Genomic DNA, 21,575 nt, shown 5'->3' with positions numbered 1-21,575 from the left:
GCTGGTAGCTCCTTTCTGCTGCAGCTATCTGCCTATGGCCGCTTTCACACAGGCGTATTGAAATCCGTTAATATTCTGGCTCTGGAATACGCACAGATTCCTGATGATATATTGTACCATCTGTATTGTCATCAGGATTTACATGCATTTTTTATGCACTCCCATAGACTGCAATAGGCATATTTGGAAACAGATCCGCACAAAACTGGGATATGCTGCAGATTTCGAATACTGACGAAAATTATACACCCCTGTGAATAGCTCTATTCATTAATATTAGTAGCGAATTCCAGTACATAAAATCCAACCCACATATGTCCTTTCTGCAGTAGCTCTCCCCCTGTAACGGTCACAGCTTCTAAGAAAAGATATGGCTGGTGGCGGTTGAAGATTTAAACTGAGTGCGTGCGACCATCTCAGTGAAGTGGACAAAATAAAATATAAACAGCTGGAGGCGCTATACATATGCACATTACTGAATAATGGGTATGCCCAGCAAATCAAATACTTTAAGTGCTTCATTTCTATACGAGTTAAATCCATCCAAAAATGATGTCACGACACAGAAAGCTGCAACGAAACATAGAACTACACTAAAAAGCGATTCCGTGGGCTTTCAGATCCGTGCCTCCACACTGCAAAAGACATGCCCTAACTTTTGCCGTATCTTGTGGATTGCGGACCCATTCAAGTCAACGGGTCTACATCCGGAGTGCACACGGCCAGTGCCCATGCAGTCCACAGCACGGAGCCCTTATATCCGTAGGCATGAGCCCTTAAGGTAAAAGCACAGCTGACCCGAATGGATACCGGAGCTTGCAAACTTTACCAATAAGGTCACTGGAGGATAGGGGCAGTAGTTTAATGTGAGTCTATGCTAGATGCACCAGCATAATCATAGAAATTGTCCGAGATAAGACTAAAGGGCTTTATTTTTTTTCTTCGCCCCCAAGAAACAGCCCGGGCTGGGTTGGATGCTGCAGCTCATCCCTGTACACTTGAAGTGATATATTCCATCACATTTAACCACAGAGATTTTGTTTCTGCAGAATTAAGGAACTAGGCAGAGTGATGGGAGTGGTGGTGGATAAATAAGCACCATCCATGACCTAATTCATCCAGCACATTACCATTCAGGCAGGGACCAAAGAAACTGCACAAAAAAAATCTGCAAAGTACACATGTGATTTGTGTAATCTCATACACTTTGCTGGGACTGTATTTCGCTGCAGTTTTTCTGCACGTGAATCCGCTTAGAAAAACCGCATTCATTCCGCAAGGTTTCCCTTCAGCTCCATTCAAATGACCGTGGGGCTGCCAAGCCTGTGTTGCGAATCGCAAACCACAGGTCTTGGCCATGTGCACTCCAATCTGCAAGATGCGGTGAAAGATTGGACATTGTCTATCTTCCGCGGTACGGTGGCACGGACCCAAACCCATGGAAACCCTTTGTGGGCCTCTGGGTCCGTGCCTCCGTACTGCAGAAGATAGACCGTGTCTAATCTTCCACTGCATCTTGCGGACCGATTGAAGTCAATTGGTCACTATGCACATGCCCTTTGAGATTTGCGGTCTGCAACACGGGCACGGCGGCCCCACATTCGTGTGAATGGGGCCTAAATCATCCCCATAAAACTGATGACCATCCCATTGCCAAGAAAGAAAATACCCCCCAAATAAACCAAACAAAAAAAAACACACTGGTTTCTCCAATTTAATAACATTAAAACAAATTGAAAATTCATACCACATATTCTTGGTGTCAAACTGAAAGCATAATGCAGAATAATACTTAGGATGGAGTGATCCAGAACCGTGACAATTATTCTTCCTTTTTAGAGTGACCATTTCAACGAGTCATGTAAATGGCAGGGGACAAGGAGAGGTAGGAAGCGAAGGCTTCAGTCTTCATTTTTGTTCCATCCGTTTTCATTTTCTTCCCGCCATGATTTTTAAGTACTGCAGTGCATTGTGGGCAGCATCATTGTGAGCATTGCCACACGAAAGCCCGGTTCCGTGACAAATGGTGATTGGGTTGGTGGACAGTTCAGCCAGACACTGGTACTGCCCATTAACGCTCAATTCCTCTGCAACAGAAGCACAATGATACGGTTACTATGTACTTGTATGGCAGCCGACACTGGTACGCTCATACAGCCCTGTAACAGAGCACATGTGTCCTATCCTCAATACTCTCTGCATGTCTTATTCTGTTTTGTAGTTGAAGATGAGAATAGCTCTTTCTAAAAAAACGGAACGCACAAGGACGCCATCTGCTTTTTTACAGATCCGTTTTTTTAGCAGATAGGAAAAAAAAAATAATCAGACCTGCCCGTGTGAATAAGCTCTTGTTGGATTTGGTTACAGGAGACAGGGAAGACCACCTGTCTTGATGTTCCTCACCAGGGTTTATCTGGGTACTGCCTTACCTATATCCATGTAGGAAACGCGAAAATCTTGCTCTTCTGCCACCTCGGTCAGCATGTTCACATAGTCTGTGTTAGGAATACTTAGCGGACTTCTTTTCAGCAGGTTTATTTTCTCACCAGAAGAATTTTTTAGGGATTCCCAGGTACATCCAGGATTATTGCCAACAGGTTTCTTCTAAAATGACGAAGAAAATTGTTAACGTAGAAAAAAAAACAAAAAAACGATGTATATGCAGAGCATATCCATAGCGTGTAATGGACACTGTATGCCAAGAGTGTGACCCTCTCTAGCATACATATGGGAGGCATGCATCTGTATAGCTTTTTTTTAGTTGACTATACTTTTTAAGAAGAGTGGGAAAGACAAGTTGTAAAATAAAGACTTACTGTGGCCACCACCAACAAACAGATGGTAGGGTCAGCCGACATACAATCACATTACATATTGAAAACGGAGAAATAATTAAACTGGTATTAGGGTCCATTCACACGTCTGTAGAATGGGTCCGGATCCGTTCCGCAACGAATCCGGACCCATTCATTCTCTAAGGGGCGGGAAGAGATGCGGACAGCATTTCCGGAGCGCGGCCCGATCTTCCAGTCCGCGGCGCCCGAAAAAAAAAAAAATAGAACATGTCTTATTCTTGTGCACAATTGCGGACAAGAATAGGCAGTTCTATGGGGGTGCCGGCCAGGTGTATTTAGGTACCTGCAATACACTACGGACGTGTGAAAAGACCCTTAGGGAGCAACAGAAAATTAAGAGCACGTCCACATGTGGGATATAGTCTGCCACACGTTATGTCAGGCTACATTCACATCTCCATCACTGAACTTCGGGAGTCTGGTCCAGCAGATTACAATTCAGACTGCTGGCATTACCGTAATCTGGGCTACCTGGACATGGCCGCACACCACCAGATCCCCATCGACTATAATGGGATACAACGGGTTTTCAGCAGAAATGCTGGTTTTCAGTCAGACAGAGTCCTGCAGGACATTTATGTCAAAAACCTGCTGGATACCATTACAGTCAATCGGGATGAGGTGGTATGTGGATGTATCTGGCTACACAGTCTCTTCCTCTGCTGGAACAGACTACTGGCGTTCAATGACATATCTGAAAGTAGCCTTAAAAAGGTATTCTGGTTGGTACATGTTATCCCCTATCCATCGGTGGAGATCCCAGCAGTACAAGAGCGGGGGCCTCGTACCCCCTGCAGCTCACCTGAAATGACCGGCATGGCCGATCTTTAAGGGGTTGTCTCACTTGAGCATTTATCATGTAGAGATAGTTAATACAAGGCATTTACTAATGTATTGTGATTGACTCTAGCCAGCAAAGGAGGCAATATGGGCATTTTTCCATCACATTATACACTGCTCGTTTCCATGGTTACAACCACCCTGCAATCCATCGGCGGTGACCATGCTTGCAAACTATAGGAAAAAGCACCAGCCTATGTGCGCTCCCACAGTCCTGGCCCCAGACAGGCCGGCACTTTTTCCTATAGTGTACAAGCACGACCACTGCTCCTGGATGGCAGGGTGGTCGTAACCATGGAAACCAGCAGTGTAGAATGTGATGGAAATAGGAATCCAGCCAGAAAAGGAGGCAATATGGACAATCCCAATACATCAGTAAGTGGTTTGTGTATTAACTTTCTCTACATGATAAATGCCATTTACTGAAGCGAGAGAACCCCCTTAAAGTTATCCTCTATCCTGTGGATAGCTTATACCAACCAGAACACCCCTTTAACGACTCTCAACCACACACTGTTTAAAGTATCTGCCGGAAATTGACATGCAGACTGCAATTGTAGCATGAAAGTGGTGGATTTTAACCTTTGAAATGCACAGGAGACGACCAGTCTTGGCCACTAACTGTCTAAGCAGTCAGTCCAAGCCACTTCCCTTTGCATCAAGCCTGGAACAGCAGGGATTGCAACAGAGTTCGAAGAGCAGGAGATCATTTATTTTTTTCTGTAATCATATTTTTTATGTTTGACGAGGCTCTGTCCCCGCTCCTGACATGTCTGTTTTAGTAATTACTTGCCACCTCCCTGTAATAATTCAAGAGCATCTATTCTTAAGACTTTGTGTTGTGCTATTCCTTTATTATTTCTACTAGATGAACTTCCAGCAGTCTGCGCCCCCCCCCCCCCCCCCCCCACTAGTAACACCCAGCTGTACCTTTACTGCAGACTGCTAGTAATTCATTCATACAGGAATAATACAGGAATGGCACAACACAGAATTATAACAGATGTTCTAGAATTATTACATGTAAAATACAAGTAGTTACTAAAACAGACATGGCAGGAGACGCGACAGGTCCTCTTTAATCCATTCAGACTTGTTTCTAAAAAGAATTATTCGCCTGGAAAATTCCTTTAAAGGGGTTACCCTATCCTAAAAAAAAAAAAAAGCCACCCAAGCTCTCTGCGCCACTCCTGCAGCTTCTCCCCATGCGCGGATGAAAACATCCACAATGGCAGGCGGGGACGAGCCTCCCTAGCGCCAGCTGCGCCACCTATGATGCTAGGGAGGCTCGTCCCAGTCGGCCATTGGTTAAAATCTCCTCCACTTGGCTGCTACTGTACAACGCTGCAGATTAGCCGAATAAAAGTCCACGGGGACATAACCTAAGCAATGTTTTCACGTGGTATGTGAGAAAATATATCCTCTGAACACTCACTAAAGATATATTGATACTGTCAGCTGGAATGCTTTTTAGTTTGGCGAGCAATTTCTCCGCTGCTATCTTCTTTGCCACCTTTTTCGATGTGCCAGAACCTGGAGTGAGAAAAAAAAAAACATAAGAAATAACATTACCATATTACATCTCTTAAATATATATATAAAAAAAAATATAACGTGAACCCAACAAGAACAATACATACGGCATTTGCAATCTACCGTATTTTTCGCCCCATAAGACACACTTTCTCCCTCTAAAATAGGGGAGAAATGCCCTTGCGTCTTATGGGGCTAACAAATACATACAAGGCCGTCCATAACCTGTCCCCTCCCTACATCTCGGAGCTACTTTCCCGATACATCCCCACACGCACTCTCCGATCCTCACAAAACCTCCTTCTCTCCTCTTATCGCCTCTTCCCACAATCGACTCCAAGATTTCTCCCATGCATCCCCCATACTCTGGAACTCGCTACCCCAACATATCAGACTCTCACCTACATTGGAATCCTTCAAAAGAAACCTGAAAACCCACCTCTTCAGACAAGCCTACAACCAGTGACCCTGCTGCCTCTATACCGCCATGACCAGCTTCACCCTCACCTACTGTGTCCTTCTCCCATTCATGTAGATTGTAAGCCCTCACGGGCAGGGCGCTCTCTCCTTTTGTACCAGTTTGTAACTTGTCTTGTTTATGATTAGTGCAATTGTCTGTATTATGTATGTGCACCGCTTATCACATGTATAGCGCTATGGAATGAATGGCGCTTTAATAATAAATAATAATAAATAATAATAATAATAATAATAATAATAATAATAATAATAATAATGGGGCGAATGCTGTCAGTTTTACATCGCAAGCTGCAATGTACGAGCGATCGGGGAGGGACTGGGAGGAGGAGCTGGGGGCCGGCAATAGCGGCGGGGCGGTGCAGTCAGTGTACTATAGCCCCGCCGCTCCAGTATACTAATATAAGATGTCTTATTCAATTAATAGTTATTAAACATGCCCCCTCACTCCTAATAGTACCTTACATCCTAACCGCTTTAGTAGAATGCAGACAGGCAGGCCGGGCGGGCGGCATCGTAACTCCCTGATGTCACGTGCCTGCGCCGCCTACTTCATGAATGAAGCAGGCGGCGCAGGCAAGTGACGTCACTGAGGGACGCGCCGGCCGCCCGGCTTGCCGGCATTGTACTGAAACGGTTAGGATGTAAGGTACTATTAGGAGTGAGGGGGCATGTTTAATAACTATTAATTGAATAAGACATTTTATATTCGTATACTGGAGCGGCGGGGGGAATCTGTGGATGACATTTTTATGGGGGACATCTGTGGATGGCACAGTTATGGGCTTGGGGGGGGGGGGCTGTGGATGGTACATATATAGTGCCAACCACAGATTCCTCCCCCCCCCCCCCCCCCAACCGTAACAGTGCCAACCACAGATCCCCCCCCCCCCCCATAACAGTGCCAACCACAGATCCCCCCCCCCCCCCATAACAGTGCCAACCACAGATCCCCCCCCTGTAACAGTGCCAGCCACAGATCCCCCCCCCCCCCGTAACAGTGCCAGCCACAGATCCCCCCCTGTAACAGTGCCAGCCACAGATCTCCCCCCCTGTAACAGTGCCAGCCACAGATCTCCCCCCCAACAGTGTCCGTCATCCACAGATCCCCCATAACAGTGTCCTTCACAGATCCCCAGTAATAGTGCCATCCACAGACCACCATTAGTTTCAAACCCACCAAAAGCACACCTTTTGGTTAAAAATATTTTTTTTCTTATTTTCCTCCCCAAAAACCTAGGTGCGTCTTATAGGGTGAAAAATACGGTAAATGAAATAAAGAAGTGCTACTGACAGATTCTGCGCTGTATAACGAGTGCGTATAGAGACCGTTACAAGCTACTGGATACACTGACGGGTTAGTCAGATGTTCTCTGCTTGTTAAAGGGGTTGTCCAAGTTATATTTATTGATGACCTATCCTCAGGATCAGGATAGGTCATTAATATCAGATTGGCGGGGGTCTGACACCCGGCACCCACCCCGATCAGCTGTTTCAAGAGAAGGCGCGCGCCGTGCCAGCGCCGTCGCCTCTTCACAGTTTACCTTCTTGCCGTTGCATGTGCAGCAGTGCGCAGCTGTAATTACACCTAACAGTCCTATTCATTTCAATGGGACGGATCGTTCCCATACACTTGTATAGGAGTGATCTGTCCCATTGAAATGAATGGGACAGCTTGGGTGTAATTACACCTGCTCACTGCTGCAGATGCAACTGCGAGAAAGTAAACAGTGAAGAGGAGGCGGCGCTGACACAGCGCGTGCCTTCTCTTCAAACAGCTGATTGGCAGGGGTGCCGGGTGTCGGACCCCAGCCAATCTGATATTGATGACCTACCCTGAGGATAGGTCATCAATAAATATAACTTTGACAACCCCTTTGGGTCCTTTCACACGTCCGCAATTTCGTTCCGCATTTTGCGGAATGGAATTGCGGACCCATTCATTTTTATGGGCTGGAATTGCGGATCCGCACTTCCGGGTCCGCAATTCCGATCCCGAAAAAAATAGAACATGTCCTATTCTTGTCCGCAATTCCGATCCCGAAAAAAATAGAACATGTCCTATTCTTGCGGACAAGAATAGGCATTTTCTATTAAGTGCCGGCGATGTGCGGTCTGCAAAATGCAGGACGCACATCGCCGATGTCCGTGTTTTGCGGATCCACAAAACACACACGGACGTGTTAATGGACCCTTAAAGTGTGAAAACCCCACTTTATAAAAAAAAAAAAAAGCAGGATGATACTGATATATATATATATAAAAAGAAAGTCCAACGGGAGCACCAACCTGACAAGCGGGTGCATTGCACCCGCTTGTCAGGTTGGTGCTCCCGTTGGACTTTCTTTTTTCATATACTCGGCACCGTGAGTGAGCACACCTTAAAGTATACAACATGTCTAATACGGAAACACCTTATGGCGGCACTTTTACTGTGGAGGAGGTCGACCGCATCATGCGTGGAATCGAGGGTGATGCTTCTTTTCTGCAGGCACCTACGGCCAAGGAACTTAAACGCAAGTATTTAACCATCTCTAAACGCCTTATTTCCATGAGACTACACATGGCTACACTGGGACAGTACTTTAAAGAGAAAAAGATTCCTAGAGGCATGCGCTCAAATTTACGCCCTAACCTCTTTCCCAGTAATGATTTGTTTTGCAAACGGTTTGAAGCATTATCAAATAGATACTCATTGGATTATATATTACTCAACATTGAGTTTTTACAATTAGAGGTTGCTTCACTTACGGACGAACTGTTGGATGTTGAAAGGGCCTTGCAGGTGCAATCATCCGTGGATGAACTGGCGCAATATAAAGAGGAAATTAAAGACCAACTCAATAAATTACAGATGGAATTGGAGGAGGGCAAAAGGAGTAAATGGGTGCGTGACGCAGATGATTATAAACGAGGCGACATATATACATGGCAATCTGATATACCATCTATGGGCTCCAACCGCAACAATAAAAAAAAAGTAGGAGATTTATGCAATTACCCCCAGATGAGGAGAAATCTTTTTTAGGGGACAGTCTAGACACAAAAGGAAAGGATCAAGAACCAGGCGAGGAGGCCGCAGGTATAAACGAAAAGGGAAAGCAGCGATACAACCGGACCAGACAACAATCGACGAAAGTATTGCCCCAGAGAAAGACAATAGTGTTCAATCTATCTTCAGTTGAATTGACTGCAGCCCAACACAGTGTCCTCTCCAAAGGGCTTACATTTTGCCCAAACTCCAAGGTGAATTGGTTCGATCTAGAAATGGATCTAAATGATTTTTTTCGGTCAATTAAGTTGAAGGTGTTTTTTAAAGGGTCATACTGCTGATACACTAACACACTCGAGTGAATTTTCGCTCAAGAAATTGGGTCTAATGAATAAAAGTACCTTTCTCCCCTATGTGGATGAACCTGCTATAGAGGCCTACATTTCCGCAGTTAAAAGGGATGTCAGAGAGCTAAAATCCCGTTTTGGTGATGCAGCGAGATTAAATAAACCCAATCTGACAACTGCTGAAATAGAGGCACTATCTGAACTCAGGAACAACCCCCAGTTAACCATTAAACCCGCTGATAAAGGGGGTGGAGTGGTTGTTCTTGATACATGTAATTATGTAAAAGAAATTGAACGCCAACTGTGTGATGTAGATGTGTATGGTGTGCTGCAGAATGATCCTAAATTTCAGATTATGAATACCATCAAAAATATTTTGTCCGATGCGGTGGCCGGGGGCATCATTGATGAAGGGCTAAGGGAGTATTTAACGGTTACTTCTCCCGTTACTCCAGTTTTATATATATTGCCCAAAGTCCACAAAACCCTTGTGGACCCCCCCGGTCGCCCCATTGTTTCTGGTACTGATTCTGTGTTTAGTAGAATCGCTATGTTTCTTGATAGGATCCTGCGAGAATTTTCGACGGCTGGAAAGTCAAATATTCAGGACACTGGGCATTTTTTGCAACAATTGAAATCTGTTGATGCTGCAGATGTACAGACTGCTACTCTCGTGTCCTTTGACGTTGTATCTTTGTACACGTCAATAGGACACGAGAAGGGCATTTCTGCTGTCAACAAATATCTGGATGGGTCGTCCATCACACAACATTCAAAATATTTTATTAATATCCTGCTGAGGCTTATTCTGGAAAATAATTATTTTCTTTTCCAGGACACCTTTTTCAGTCAAAAACGTGGCGTTGCGATGGGGTCCAATGTGGCCCCAACGTACGCAAATATCTACATGCGGCACATGGAGGAGGACTTCATCTATGTATCCCACCACTTCCAATATGTCATTGGGTGGTGGCGGTACATAGATGACGTCTTCCTCCTGTGGTCAGGTACAGAAACACAATTGGTTGAGTTCCATACATATCTGAATAGTATCGATCCTGACCTCCAATATACTGTGTCCTATTCCAAGACAGAATTATCCTTTCTTGACACCAATGTCAGATTGGTTGATGGTTTGATTAATACAGGCCTATACATCAAGCCAACTGACAGGAACACTATCCTACGATACGAAAGTAGTCATCCTCGTAGTTTAATCAAACACTTACCGCACTCACAATTCTTACGTGCTAAACGCATTATATCACAACAGACTGAGTTAGTATCTACATTGGATATGATGACAGGTAGATTTAGGGAACGGGGTTACCCCCACCGATTGCTGGATGATCAAAAAAATGAGATTTTACTCAATAGCCCCAAAAAAACTTCATCTGCCTCACAGAAAATCCGGAGGATACCTTTCATGTCCACATACTCTGAGTGTAGTGTGGAGATGGGACGTATCCTCAAGGACAATTGGAGCATCCTCGGCAGGTCAATCAAAGATGTACCTGAACTGAAGTCTCCTCCCCTTTTATCATATCGAAAAAGTAAAAACCTCAAGGACCACTTGGTTAGAGCGGATGTAGGCCCTAAGAAAATTAGCGTACAGCGAACATTGTCTAAATCGGGACATGGCTGCTATCCGTGTCTCAATTGCGTCAACTGTCGCTATATATGCAAAGCTAGATCCTTCATACATCCCTCTACACAAAGAATATCCCATCAAGTTCCATTTAAATTGTTCATTTTCTTATGTAATTTATGTGCTAGCATGCCCGTGTAACCTAATATATATTGGGGAAACGTCCACAGAATTAAAACTAAGACTGAACAATCACAGGAATTCAATAAGAAAAAAACGTGCTGATCTTCCGGTCTCCAGGCATTTTGGATCCCTTGGGCACACTGAGCGGGATCTAAGATGCTGGATACTGGACCATGTCGAACTTCCTAGGAGAGGTGGAGACCGTCTAGCTATTCTCAAGAAAAGGGAATTGCGGTAGATTTATGATTTAGATAGCTTGCACCCCAGAGGATTAAATGTAGAGTTCAGATAGGTGCCTAGTAATCTGTTGCTTGCCCCCTTTTTCCATGCATTTATGTGTTACACTTTCCCCATACTTGTAATAGTGTCGGAGAATTGTGAAAGTACTATATACAACTGCAAACGTAATAGAGTATAAAGTTGGAAACTTATATATATTTTTTCTTGCCTTTTAGAATTTTTAACCCTCACGATGCTGGATGCGGATCCCTGGACTTTAATTTGTTGGAAGCGATGCAGCCCAGTACCAACTACAGTGTCCTATCGTACATGCGCTATTCCAGAGACATTATTAAGCTACAGTGCGATGCTGTTTTCTGTATATGTTGAGGGACAATCCCTCTATGACCGCTTTTTCCAGCAAGTGGGTTAGGTAGGTCGGTGGGGCTCATGGAGATGTCCCCCTCCGACGTACACGGCCCCAAGGTCTGGTGTCCCTCCCGAGAGGTGGGGATCCCGGTCCTGATGCTGGCACCTGTAGGAGATCCCTGCTGCGGTCTGCTGCACATTTTCTATGTGTTCCGTTCTATGGTCACGACTTTGAGTATATACTCTGTATGGTTATTATTCACGTGACGAACATAGAGCGGACATCTAGGGCATTCTTCCCTGAACCAAAATGGCGCTGGTAGATGTTACCCTATAGAGCGCATGCGCACTATTTTGACATTGTGATTCACATGATGTTGTTACTCTGGGCATGCGCATTGAGGAGATCGAGACGCATAGGGAGCATGATGGTATATGTGGGCTCCATGGCTTTCCGAATTTCACTCCTGGGATCCCCATTCAGTATGTCTGCACTGTTTTATGATTCTAATAAGAACACAAGTTCTACATATATTTTGTTCTATATAAGAGGGATGGTATCCTGGTATGATAGAACGTATAACACTAGTCACTATGCTAAACATGCACTTTATAATTGTATCACATGTCTGTAATTTAAGATGATTGTAACCACACCCTGATGGGTGGAACACTTTTTGTAATGCTTTAAATGTGCTCACTTTCACTGTCTCCATGCTTGAGAAAGGCTTGCAAGAGCTGAAACGTCACAAACTTTGCCATAACATGGGTGAATAAACAGCTTTGATTTTTTCATCACATTTTGGAGTGCAGTCCTGCTTTCTATTTGATTATATATATATATATATATATATATATATATATATATATATATATATCAGTATGTACAGTGCAAAGCATCACCCTATCACTTCAAAACATAAGAGCGCCCGCAGCAAAACAGAATGATGGCCTTACCGGTTTCTACAAAACTTTCTACGCGGCAGGATAAGGTGAACTCTCTCTTGTGAGGTGGTCCTGCTTCTTGAGACACAAAATACTCAGGTAGTCGCCATCCTTTCTGTACGGCAAGCTCCTAGAAAAGTAGGACAGAAGACAGTAAGCAAAGCTCAGAGGGACGATAGGCTTCTCTTCAAAATCAAAATTTAACAAAAAGTTTTACTCAAATGAGTGACGTTCCTATAATGTGCCAGGATGTTACCAGCAACGGTACTGATCAGTGTGCAGACATTGCGCTGTAATCGCTTATCTGGCCTTTACAGCATATGTCATACCAACATGTCAGACAGTACCCCTCCCCACCCCCACAACTTACTACTACTACGGGCTCCCGCTGTAACGGCCTGATCTGAGGTAACTCTGACCCTGGCCGTTTACCTTCCTAGATGCCACGGTCACAGCATCCCAGTTACCCCAAAATGGTACCAATGAAAACTGCATCTTGCCCTGCAAAAAAGCCCATACACAACAACGTTTGTGGAAAATTTAATAAGCTAGGGATGAGCGACTTTCATATTTTGAAATTAGTTTTCGCTTCGTGTTGTGGTATTTACCGAATTGCGTTATGGATTCCGTTACCACAGACCATAACGCAATTTCATAACGGAATGCCACAGTCATAATAGAAGTCTATGGGCTGCATAACAGATCCGTCCGGTTTCCGTTATGCTGGAGTTCTCTCCTGCATAACGGAAACTGATCCATTATGCAGCCCATAGACTTCTATTATGACGGAATGAATAACGGAATGCCTCAATCATGGAATTGCATTATGGTCCGTGGTAATTGAATCCATAACGCAATTCCGTAAATACCACAACACGAACCCGCACACGAACGTCAAAATCAGAAATTCGCTCATCCCTAGTTATGGCGTTTGAAATCAGGGCTGTAGAGTCGGTAGATAAATGCTCCGACTCCAACTCCTCTGTATTTAATATGCGAATGTATTTGATACATTCCTTGAAGGAAAGAAAGGCAACATACATGTCATTACCACAGAACTACTGGCTAGGAAGCTGCTGCCTTCTCCTTTGTGTGCTGATCTTCTGCTGAAGATAGGGCAGGGGGGGGATCCAGGAAGGGGCATTTATTGTAAAACATGATTTCCATAGTAGAATCCCATAGTCATGTTTAAAGTTTAAAGGGTTTCTATCACTTCGTTTCACCTATTGAGCTTTCAGACACTAGCGATCCGCTAGTGTCTGCTCTATCTAACCATCCTAATATAAGAGCTTATTGTCCTGCCGTTTAGCTAAAAAAATAACTTATATAGATATGCAAATGAGCCTCTAGGTGCTATGGGGGCGTGATTAGCACCTAGAGGCTCCGTCTACCTTAACAAACTGCCGCCGCCCAGCGCGTCCCTCCAGCCCGCCCATCTCCTCCGGAATGCGATGCTCCTCGTATTCGGCGCATGCGCAGTGAATGTCTGATCGCTTCCCTGCTCAGACATCTCCACTGCGCCTGCGCCGATGACGTCATAGTGCTCCGAGGAACAGGCGCAGTGGAGATGTCTGAGCAGGGAAGCGATCAGACATTCACTGCGCATGCGCAGAACAGAGACGCGCACGGAGAGGATCGCTTCAGCTGGAGATGGGCGGGCTGGAGGGACGCGCTGGGCGGCGGCAGTTTGTTAAGGTAGACGGAGCCTCTAGGTGCTAATCACGCCCCCATAGCACCTAGAGGCTCATTTGCATATCTATATAAGTTATTTTTTTAGCTAAACGGCAGGACAATAAGCTGTTATATTAGGATGGTTAGATAAAGCAGACACTAGCGGATCGCTAGTGTCTGAAAGCTAAATAGGTGAAACAAAGTGATAGAAACCCTTTAAGCTAACAATCTGAGTTTACAAGTTTTTATAGCCTTAGCTGAATGACAGCAGTTTTTCAAATGGTTTACAGCTTCAGTCTTGAACTATTGACTATCCATTCCCTTCACTTATACAAGTGTCTAGTCCTGCAAAAAACATATTTACTTGATCAGTTATCAGTGAGAGGCGAGGTTAACCGTGGGCGTTGCGTTCCCTGTAACAGCGGAACACAACACAATGGAAAGTATAAGTATTGCTGCTCCTTAACTGTGCGTTGCGTGCCATATAGTGAAGCATATGAAAAGCATGCTTCTTCATGGTCACTTAACGGGTTCGTTTTGCGGTAACGTGACGCACTGCATGCATTGGCCTTTATTCTTGCAGTAGAGAAGTACCGTATTTTTCGCAAAAGTGGGGGGAAAATAGTGCGTCTTATGGGGGGCGAATGCTGTGACCGTCCGGTGAATAGGCTGAGAGGGAGGAGGGGCTGGCATCTGTTTCTGTAATGGCAGCGGGGCCCGTTGCAGTGACTGTATTCTACACCGGGCCCCGCTCACTGTAGTATACGGTAATCATATCTAACTTGTGGGTATTGTTAAAGTATTCCAATCATCTTAAATCTAGCGCTGTACTACTTACTAACTTCTTGGCAGTCAGGAGGCCGGGTGGGCGCTCGTAGCGTAACTCACTACGTCACGCGCCTGCTCAGCCCACTTTATGAATGAAGCAGGCACCGGGCACCGCTGCCATTACAGAAACAGAGGCCGGCCCCCATTCACTACACAGGGACACTTATGGGGAAGGGGGGGGGGGATCTGTGGATGACACATAAGATAAGATGCCCCCATAACAGTGTCATCCACAGACCACCATTAGTTCAAAACCCACCAAAAGCACACCTTTTGGTTCAAAATATTTTTTTTCTTATTTTCCTCCTCAAAAACCTAGTTGCGTCTTATGGGCCGGTGAGTCTTATAGGGCGAAAAATACGGTAATTAATTATAACTTTTTGTGAATTCGGACATTTAAACTTGCTTTTTTACATTTTTTATTCCAATTTGAATCTAGTAGGAGTCAGAGTCTGTTAATTTTTTGCCGACTCCGACTCCAGGTACCCAAAATTGCCTCCGACTGACTCCACAGCCCTGTTTGAAATGCGCCCATGTAAACTATTGTTTTTTGTGCAAAATTAGTAAAAGTCACATAAAACTATACCTTTTCCGCTTCATTGTAAATCGTACTGACAGAGTATAATAACACGCTAGTTATGCTGAAGGGTTAATGCCGTAAATTTAAAGTGCAAAAGCCAAGGGGTGGAACAGCTTGTTTTTTCCATTAACACATGGCAAAAAAAAAAAAAAAGATAAGTTATAGGTACTCAAATATGATCAAATTGATTATTCCTGCTAGAAGTTATGAATGAATTGCTCTTAGCCTTCAGTAAGGGTACAGAGGGTGGTAACCAGTTGGAGGTGTGTCCCTGCACAGTCTGACTATCCAATCAGTGCTGCCATAGTCAGACTGTGCAGGGACACACCCCCAACTAGTTACCTCCCCTCTGTACCCTTACTGCAGACTGCTAGCAATTCATTCATAACTTCTAGCAGGAATAATAAAGGAACGGCACAACATACAGACATAAGAATAGATGCTCCAGAATTGTTATTACATGGGGAGTACATGAAGCTATTAGACATGTCAGGAGAGGTGACAGATCCTCTTTACATTGAAAATAATCAAGCTTTTTTTTTTTTTGGGCAAAGTTGCCTAGCCCTAGTTTTGTGACGCACCATTTACTAGCACCGGACATTATTTGCACCTAAAGCCTGCAACCATGCCAGCATGTCTGAACACACCCTACTAGGGACAATAATGCTCCACATTATGTGCATGGGTGGAAAATTTCTTAAAAGGGAACTGTCACCAGGTTTCGCCCCCATGCTGTTTCACATTCAAGCCCCTTTCTAAATGTATGGCTGTGGCCACAGTAGCGCCACCTACCTTACAAAATGAAGTTACAAAATCTCCTGCGTTGTATCCCAATGAGTGCTGAATGTCTGCTGGCCGTATCAAGAGCTTTGAAGTGTCCTGCTGAATTGCCTTTTGCCAAGGGGGCCACCAAATCTGGCTAATGAGCTGCAATTTGGTGACCCGCCACGTGGGCACTGCCAATTCCCTGCTGTGGACAGATTTTAATTTTAAAGGCTATGTACACCCATGAGGGCTATTTTTTTTTATTATTGTATTGTACTTATTTTGAGTTAAAAATAATTTTTTCAATTTGTCTTTATTAACAATATGGAATCCTTTTTTGCATACATAGATGAGATGCTCTACTAGCGTCCTGTGGAATTCCTGTCTTTTCCGTAATCTGGGGAGCAGACGGGCTCCTTAGGCCCCTGTCACACTAGCGTTGTTGGATTTCGACAGGCAGTTCCGGATCCGGAAATCCGTATGCAAACGGATAGCATTTGTTTCCGGATCCGTCTGACAAATGCATTGCAATACCGGATCCGTCTCTCTGGTGTCATCCGGTATTTATCTTTTTCACAGATTTAAAGGTCTGCGCATGCGCAGACTGGCAAACCGGATCCGTTTTTTCCAGAACACTTGGTACTGGATCCGGCATTAATATATTTCAATGGAAATTAATGCCAGATCCGGCAAGTTTTCTGGAATTTGGGGCGGAAAAAAATACTGCAGCATGCTGCGGTATTTTCTCCGGCCAAATACTGTACAGTGACTGAACTGAAGAGATCCTGAACGGATGGCTCCATTCATAAAGCATTGGGACAAAACTGAAGCATTTTTTTTCCCGGTATTGAGCCCCTGTGATGGAACTCAATACCGGAAAACTTTAACGCTGGTGTGAAAGTAGCCTTACCTCTGCTCTCTGACATTATGAACACTCATAGATCAGTTCTTATCTTACTGACAAGAATGCGGCTAAATTATGACCTCTTAGTAGTTTACAGATAAGGTTTATTAGATGACCTACAAAAGGGAAAGTACCATTTAAACAGTTAGAAAAGAAAAACAGTTAACCCTTTGTGACAGAATGGCTCAATATTTAATAAAGGCCAATTGAAAATATTTAAATGCAATCATTAAAAAAATTAAAATAAAATGTGTACATAGCCTTTAATTACAGTATATGTTGGTCTTCACCTGTCTAGGTTTGAAGAGGCCAGTGCATGACACAGGAGATGGCCAGCCATGTCAATCAAGTAAAGATGGACTAGGTTAATGCTGATTCAGTTGGACACTGGCAGTTCTGGATAAGTCCAGTGGACACGTCACATCTAAAGGGGGTTGTCCTGTCATTTAGTCTCCATTCACACGACCACAATTCTGTTCCGCATATTGCGGAACGGAATTGCGGACCCATTTATTTCTATGGGGCCACACTATGTGCTGCCCGGATCCGGAAATGCAGACCCGCAATTCCGGTTCCGCAACTCCGTTCCCGAAAAAAATAGAACATGTCCTATTCTTGTCCGCAATTGCGGACAAGATTAGGCATGTTCTATTATATTGCCGGCGATGTGCGCTCCGCACATTGCCCGGTGTCAGTGTTTTGCGGATCCACAAAATACATACGGATGTGTGAATAGGCCCTTATATTGATGCCCTATCGTCAAATCAGCTGTTTGAAGAGGAGGCGGCGCTCCATGCGAGCGCTGCTTTCTCTTCATTACACTACATGTCATCTCCTGTGGAGTGGCGGGGTAGTGTAACTACAAGTACTTGTCATTACACTGCACCGCCGTAACTTCTGACACGAGGGGCAGTGTAATGACCAGGAAGTGCTCACATGGAGCACCTCCTCTTCAGACAGCTGATCGGTGGGGGTGCCGGTTGTCTAACCTCCACCGATCAGATATTGATGCCCTATCCTGACGACAGGACATCAATATAAATGGCAGGACAACCTCTTTAATGACCATACACTTCAGCCCTAATTGCCTGCTCCCCCCTCCCAAAACAGATTTTTTTCATCTGCGCACAGGGAGAAGCCGCAGCTGCGGTGCAGGGACCAGGAGCGGCACGGGGAGGCAGGTAAGTATATTCAATGTGAGGGGCCCGGCATATGGGGGAGCATTGTATGTCTTGGATAACCCCTTTAACGACCTATGCAAAGAAGGAAAGGAGAAGACACTAGGAAGAAAAGATGAAAGCCATATACTGAGGAGAGCAGAAGACAAGCTGTTGGCTCCTGTACACGGAGCTCCTCACTGGATCCCTGTGCGCCAAGGAGCATGGCAGCTGAGCTTAAGCCCTTCTCAAATTCAACATGAAGAGGACCTGCTGTCGTAGGACGTCAGATATGAATTTGGACCAAGTCACGGGGCTGCTGCCAAAAGCCGTCTGGATAAATAAGTAGGTCTGTGGCATTTTGCCACCCTCTCTCCAAGTAGATCAGTTTAGTAATACATATGGTTGGGCAGCGGAGGCCGCATTGTTAACATTTCCTGACACTGCAGCTATTTCTTATCGCTATAATTAGGATCTTAATACAGCTTACTGCTGTCTCTCCGCACCTCAAGATATGCAACATCTATGAAGTTGGGAATGATCTAACAAGGTCCCATTCATGCCAGCAATCTTTTATCAATCTTTAACCTCTTAAAGAGAATCCCTTGTTTGCACAGACACATGGCGGTGGTTCCCCTGATTAAAACACTGTTTTTCTTTTGTTGATCCGAGGCTCTGTTCCCGAGTTATGGTAGTTTTTCTTAATATATAAATTAGGCCTTTGGTGCTATGAGGGTGTCACCATTGCTCTTGTTGCACCCAAGCTCCACTTGCACATGCAAGCCCTTTTCTAAATGTATGGCTATGTGGTCACAGTAGCGCCACATACCTTACAAAATTAAGTTATAAAATCTCCTGCGTTGTATCCTAATTAGCGCTGAAGTGTCCTGCTGAATTGTCAGCCAGCTGAGGACCGGACAAAAACCGCTGCATGCAGCATTTGCCCAACTGAAACCTGGCTCCAGTGAAAACAGTCTTTTCATCCAGATTGAGCGAATGCCTTCTGCTTCTACCTAGCATCAGGTGTGGAAGCTATACTGGCTGCCCACATCAGTGACGTATGCAAGGAATACATCAGTGTAACATCCATCGCCTCCCATAAATATGAATACAAATAGGTACCTGTAAAGAACCAATTGGATTGCCTTGAGTTTGGTTGGCTGGTTGTCTGGGTACATCTTTCGTGATGGGTTCTGTCATAGGTAAACTGTAAATTAAGACAAGAGTTGGCATGTAACAGCGGAATATGAATAACACTGATGTACACCAACGTATTAACCTTAAGATGAGGTACAAAAGAAAATATAAAAAAAATAAAATAAAATAAAAATCTAGTTTTTCTTGGATGCGTCATGTACAGTACATACATCTTGACAGCAAATACAATGGTCGTATAACAATAGTGACGGATGTATCCAGGTGAGGACAGGCCAGTTACATAGGCTGGAAGGGCAGAAGTGGGCAAAAGTATACAAACCCTTTAAATGTAACATGACACACCGTCTAAGGCGCTCTCCTTAGGCTCCATTCACACGTCTGCAAATGGGTCCGCATCCGTTCCGCAATTTTGCCGAACAGGTGCGGGCCCATTAATTCTCTATGGGGACGGAATGGATGCGGACCACGGCCCTGATCTTCTGGTCCGCAGCTCCGCAAGAGATAGAACATGTCCTATTCTTGTCCGCAGCTGCGGACAAGAATAGGCATTTCTATAGGGGGTGCCGGCCGGGTGTGTTGCGGGTCCGCAACACACCACGGACGTGTGAATGGACCCTAAAGAGATATTGTATTCCCCAAATCATGACCCACTAGAATCTGCTACATTAGGGATCAGCAACATCCGACACTCCAGCTGTTGTGAAACTATAACTCCCACCGTGCACATTTGCTTGCCTGTTCCCAGAACTGCCATGGAAGGGAATAAATCATGCTGGGAGTAGTAGTTTCACAACAGATAGAGTGCTGGAGGCTGCTAATCCCTACATAGACAAATGTTGAAAAAAACAAAAATCTTACTTCAAGTTGGCATCTGCTCTCAGTATGTTCAAAGCTGACTCGGCGGCTTTATGTTTGGCTACTTTCTTGCTAGGCCCCTCGCCTAGAAAAAGAAGAAAAGGAACAAGAATTTTTCTCAAACAGGAAGACTTTTTTTTAGTATGTCCCAAATAAAATTATCCTGAAATCATTAAGAACATTATTCTTCATTTAAAGAGATTGTGTCACTTCAGCTACGGAATTTATCAAAGTTAATACAAGGCCCTTACTAATGTATTGTGAGTTTCCATATTGCCTCCTTTGCTGGCTGGATTCATTTTCCCATCGCATTATACACTGCGACCACCCTGCAATCCATCAGCAGTGGTCGTGCTTGCACACTATATGGAAAGGTGCTGGCCTCTAGTAGCCAGGACCATGGGAGTGCACATAGGCTGGTACTTTTCCTATAGTGTGCAAGCGCGGACACTTCTGCTGGATTTCAGGGTGGTCATAACCATGGAAACGAGCAGCGTACAATATGATGAAAAAATGAATCCAGCCAGCGAAGGAAGCCATATGGTTAATCACAATACATTAGTGAGTGCCTTGTATTAACTTTTTCTACATAATAAATGCTATTTGCTGCAGTGAGACAACCCCTTTAAGGGGTATTCCTGGTGCTACAAGTTATCTCTACCCACTCAATAGGGGTGGGTCCAACCATTGAGACCCTACCGATCCTAAGAACAGAGTCCCATTCACCTATCCTAAAGAGCGGCAGATCAAGCATGCCCCCTGCTGCTCCATCCATTGTACATAGCCCAGAGCTGTACTCCCCTATCTCAATCAATAGAGCGGTATTTCAGCATGTGTGCTGCCAACGCTATGATGAGTGAAGCGTGACATACTCTGCCATCTCACCAGCACCATAGAATTGAATGGAGTGGCGATGTTCATGCTAGACTGCCTCTCCATTCACACTGCAGACGTTCGTTCTTGTAATAGGTGGGGGCCCCAGCGCTCAGACGCCTGCCGATCACAAATTTACCGCCTATCATGTGGATGGGCAATAAATTGTGCATCTATTATATAAGAGGAGATCCTGTTCACCTAGGACAGGGGTCAGCAACCTCTGGCACCCCAGCAGCTGTGACACTACAACTCCAAATATGCACACTTGCTCATCTGCTCTTGTAGCTCCAAGGGAAGTGAATGGCGCATTCTGGGAGTTGTAGTTTAAGAACAGCTGGAGTGTCGGAGGTTGCTGATCCCTCATCTAGGACATGGCAACTTCCCGACAGCATGTGGGCAGGCAGTTGCTTCCTCCTTCCCTGAATATATGGAG

General features: G+C 44.7%; 1 protein-coding gene across 3 annotated transcripts in view; it reads right to left on the bottom strand.

Annotated features, from left to right (window-relative positions):
- Window positions 1–1,700: 1,700 nt before the first annotated feature.
- PRKRA (protein activator of interferon induced protein kinase EIF2AK2) overlaps window positions 1,701–21,575 on the bottom strand; it is a 39,878-nt gene continuing 20,003 nt past the window's right edge. For 2 of the 3 annotated variants that reach the window (XM_040440287.1, XM_040440289.1), the window contains 6 exons: window positions 20,270–20,351; window positions 19,376–19,460; window positions 12,361–12,478; window positions 5,131–5,228; window positions 2,430–2,604; window positions 1,701–2,087 (listed from right to left, as the gene is read on the bottom strand). In XM_040440287.1, the coding sequence (XP_040296221.1) occupies window positions 1,930–2,087; window positions 2,430–2,604; window positions 5,131–5,228; window positions 12,361–12,478; window positions 19,376–19,460; window positions 20,270–20,351 (716 nt within the window). In that variant the 3' untranslated portion in view covers window positions 1,701–1,929. The remainder of the gene's footprint in view (window positions 2,088–2,429; window positions 2,605–5,130; window positions 5,229–12,360; window positions 12,479–19,375; window positions 19,461–20,269; window positions 20,352–21,575) is intronic. The other variant, XM_040440288.1, reaches the window with a different exon arrangement.

Source organism: Bufo bufo, chromosome 7, assembly GCF_905171765.1.
Source record: "Bufo bufo chromosome 7, aBufBuf1.1, whole genome shotgun sequence".
Taxonomy (NCBI): domain Eukaryota; kingdom Metazoa; phylum Chordata; class Amphibia; order Anura; family Bufonidae; genus Bufo; species Bufo bufo.
The sequence above is the reverse complement of the archived record's forward strand: the minus strand, read 5'-3'. Positions and strand labels throughout refer to the sequence as shown.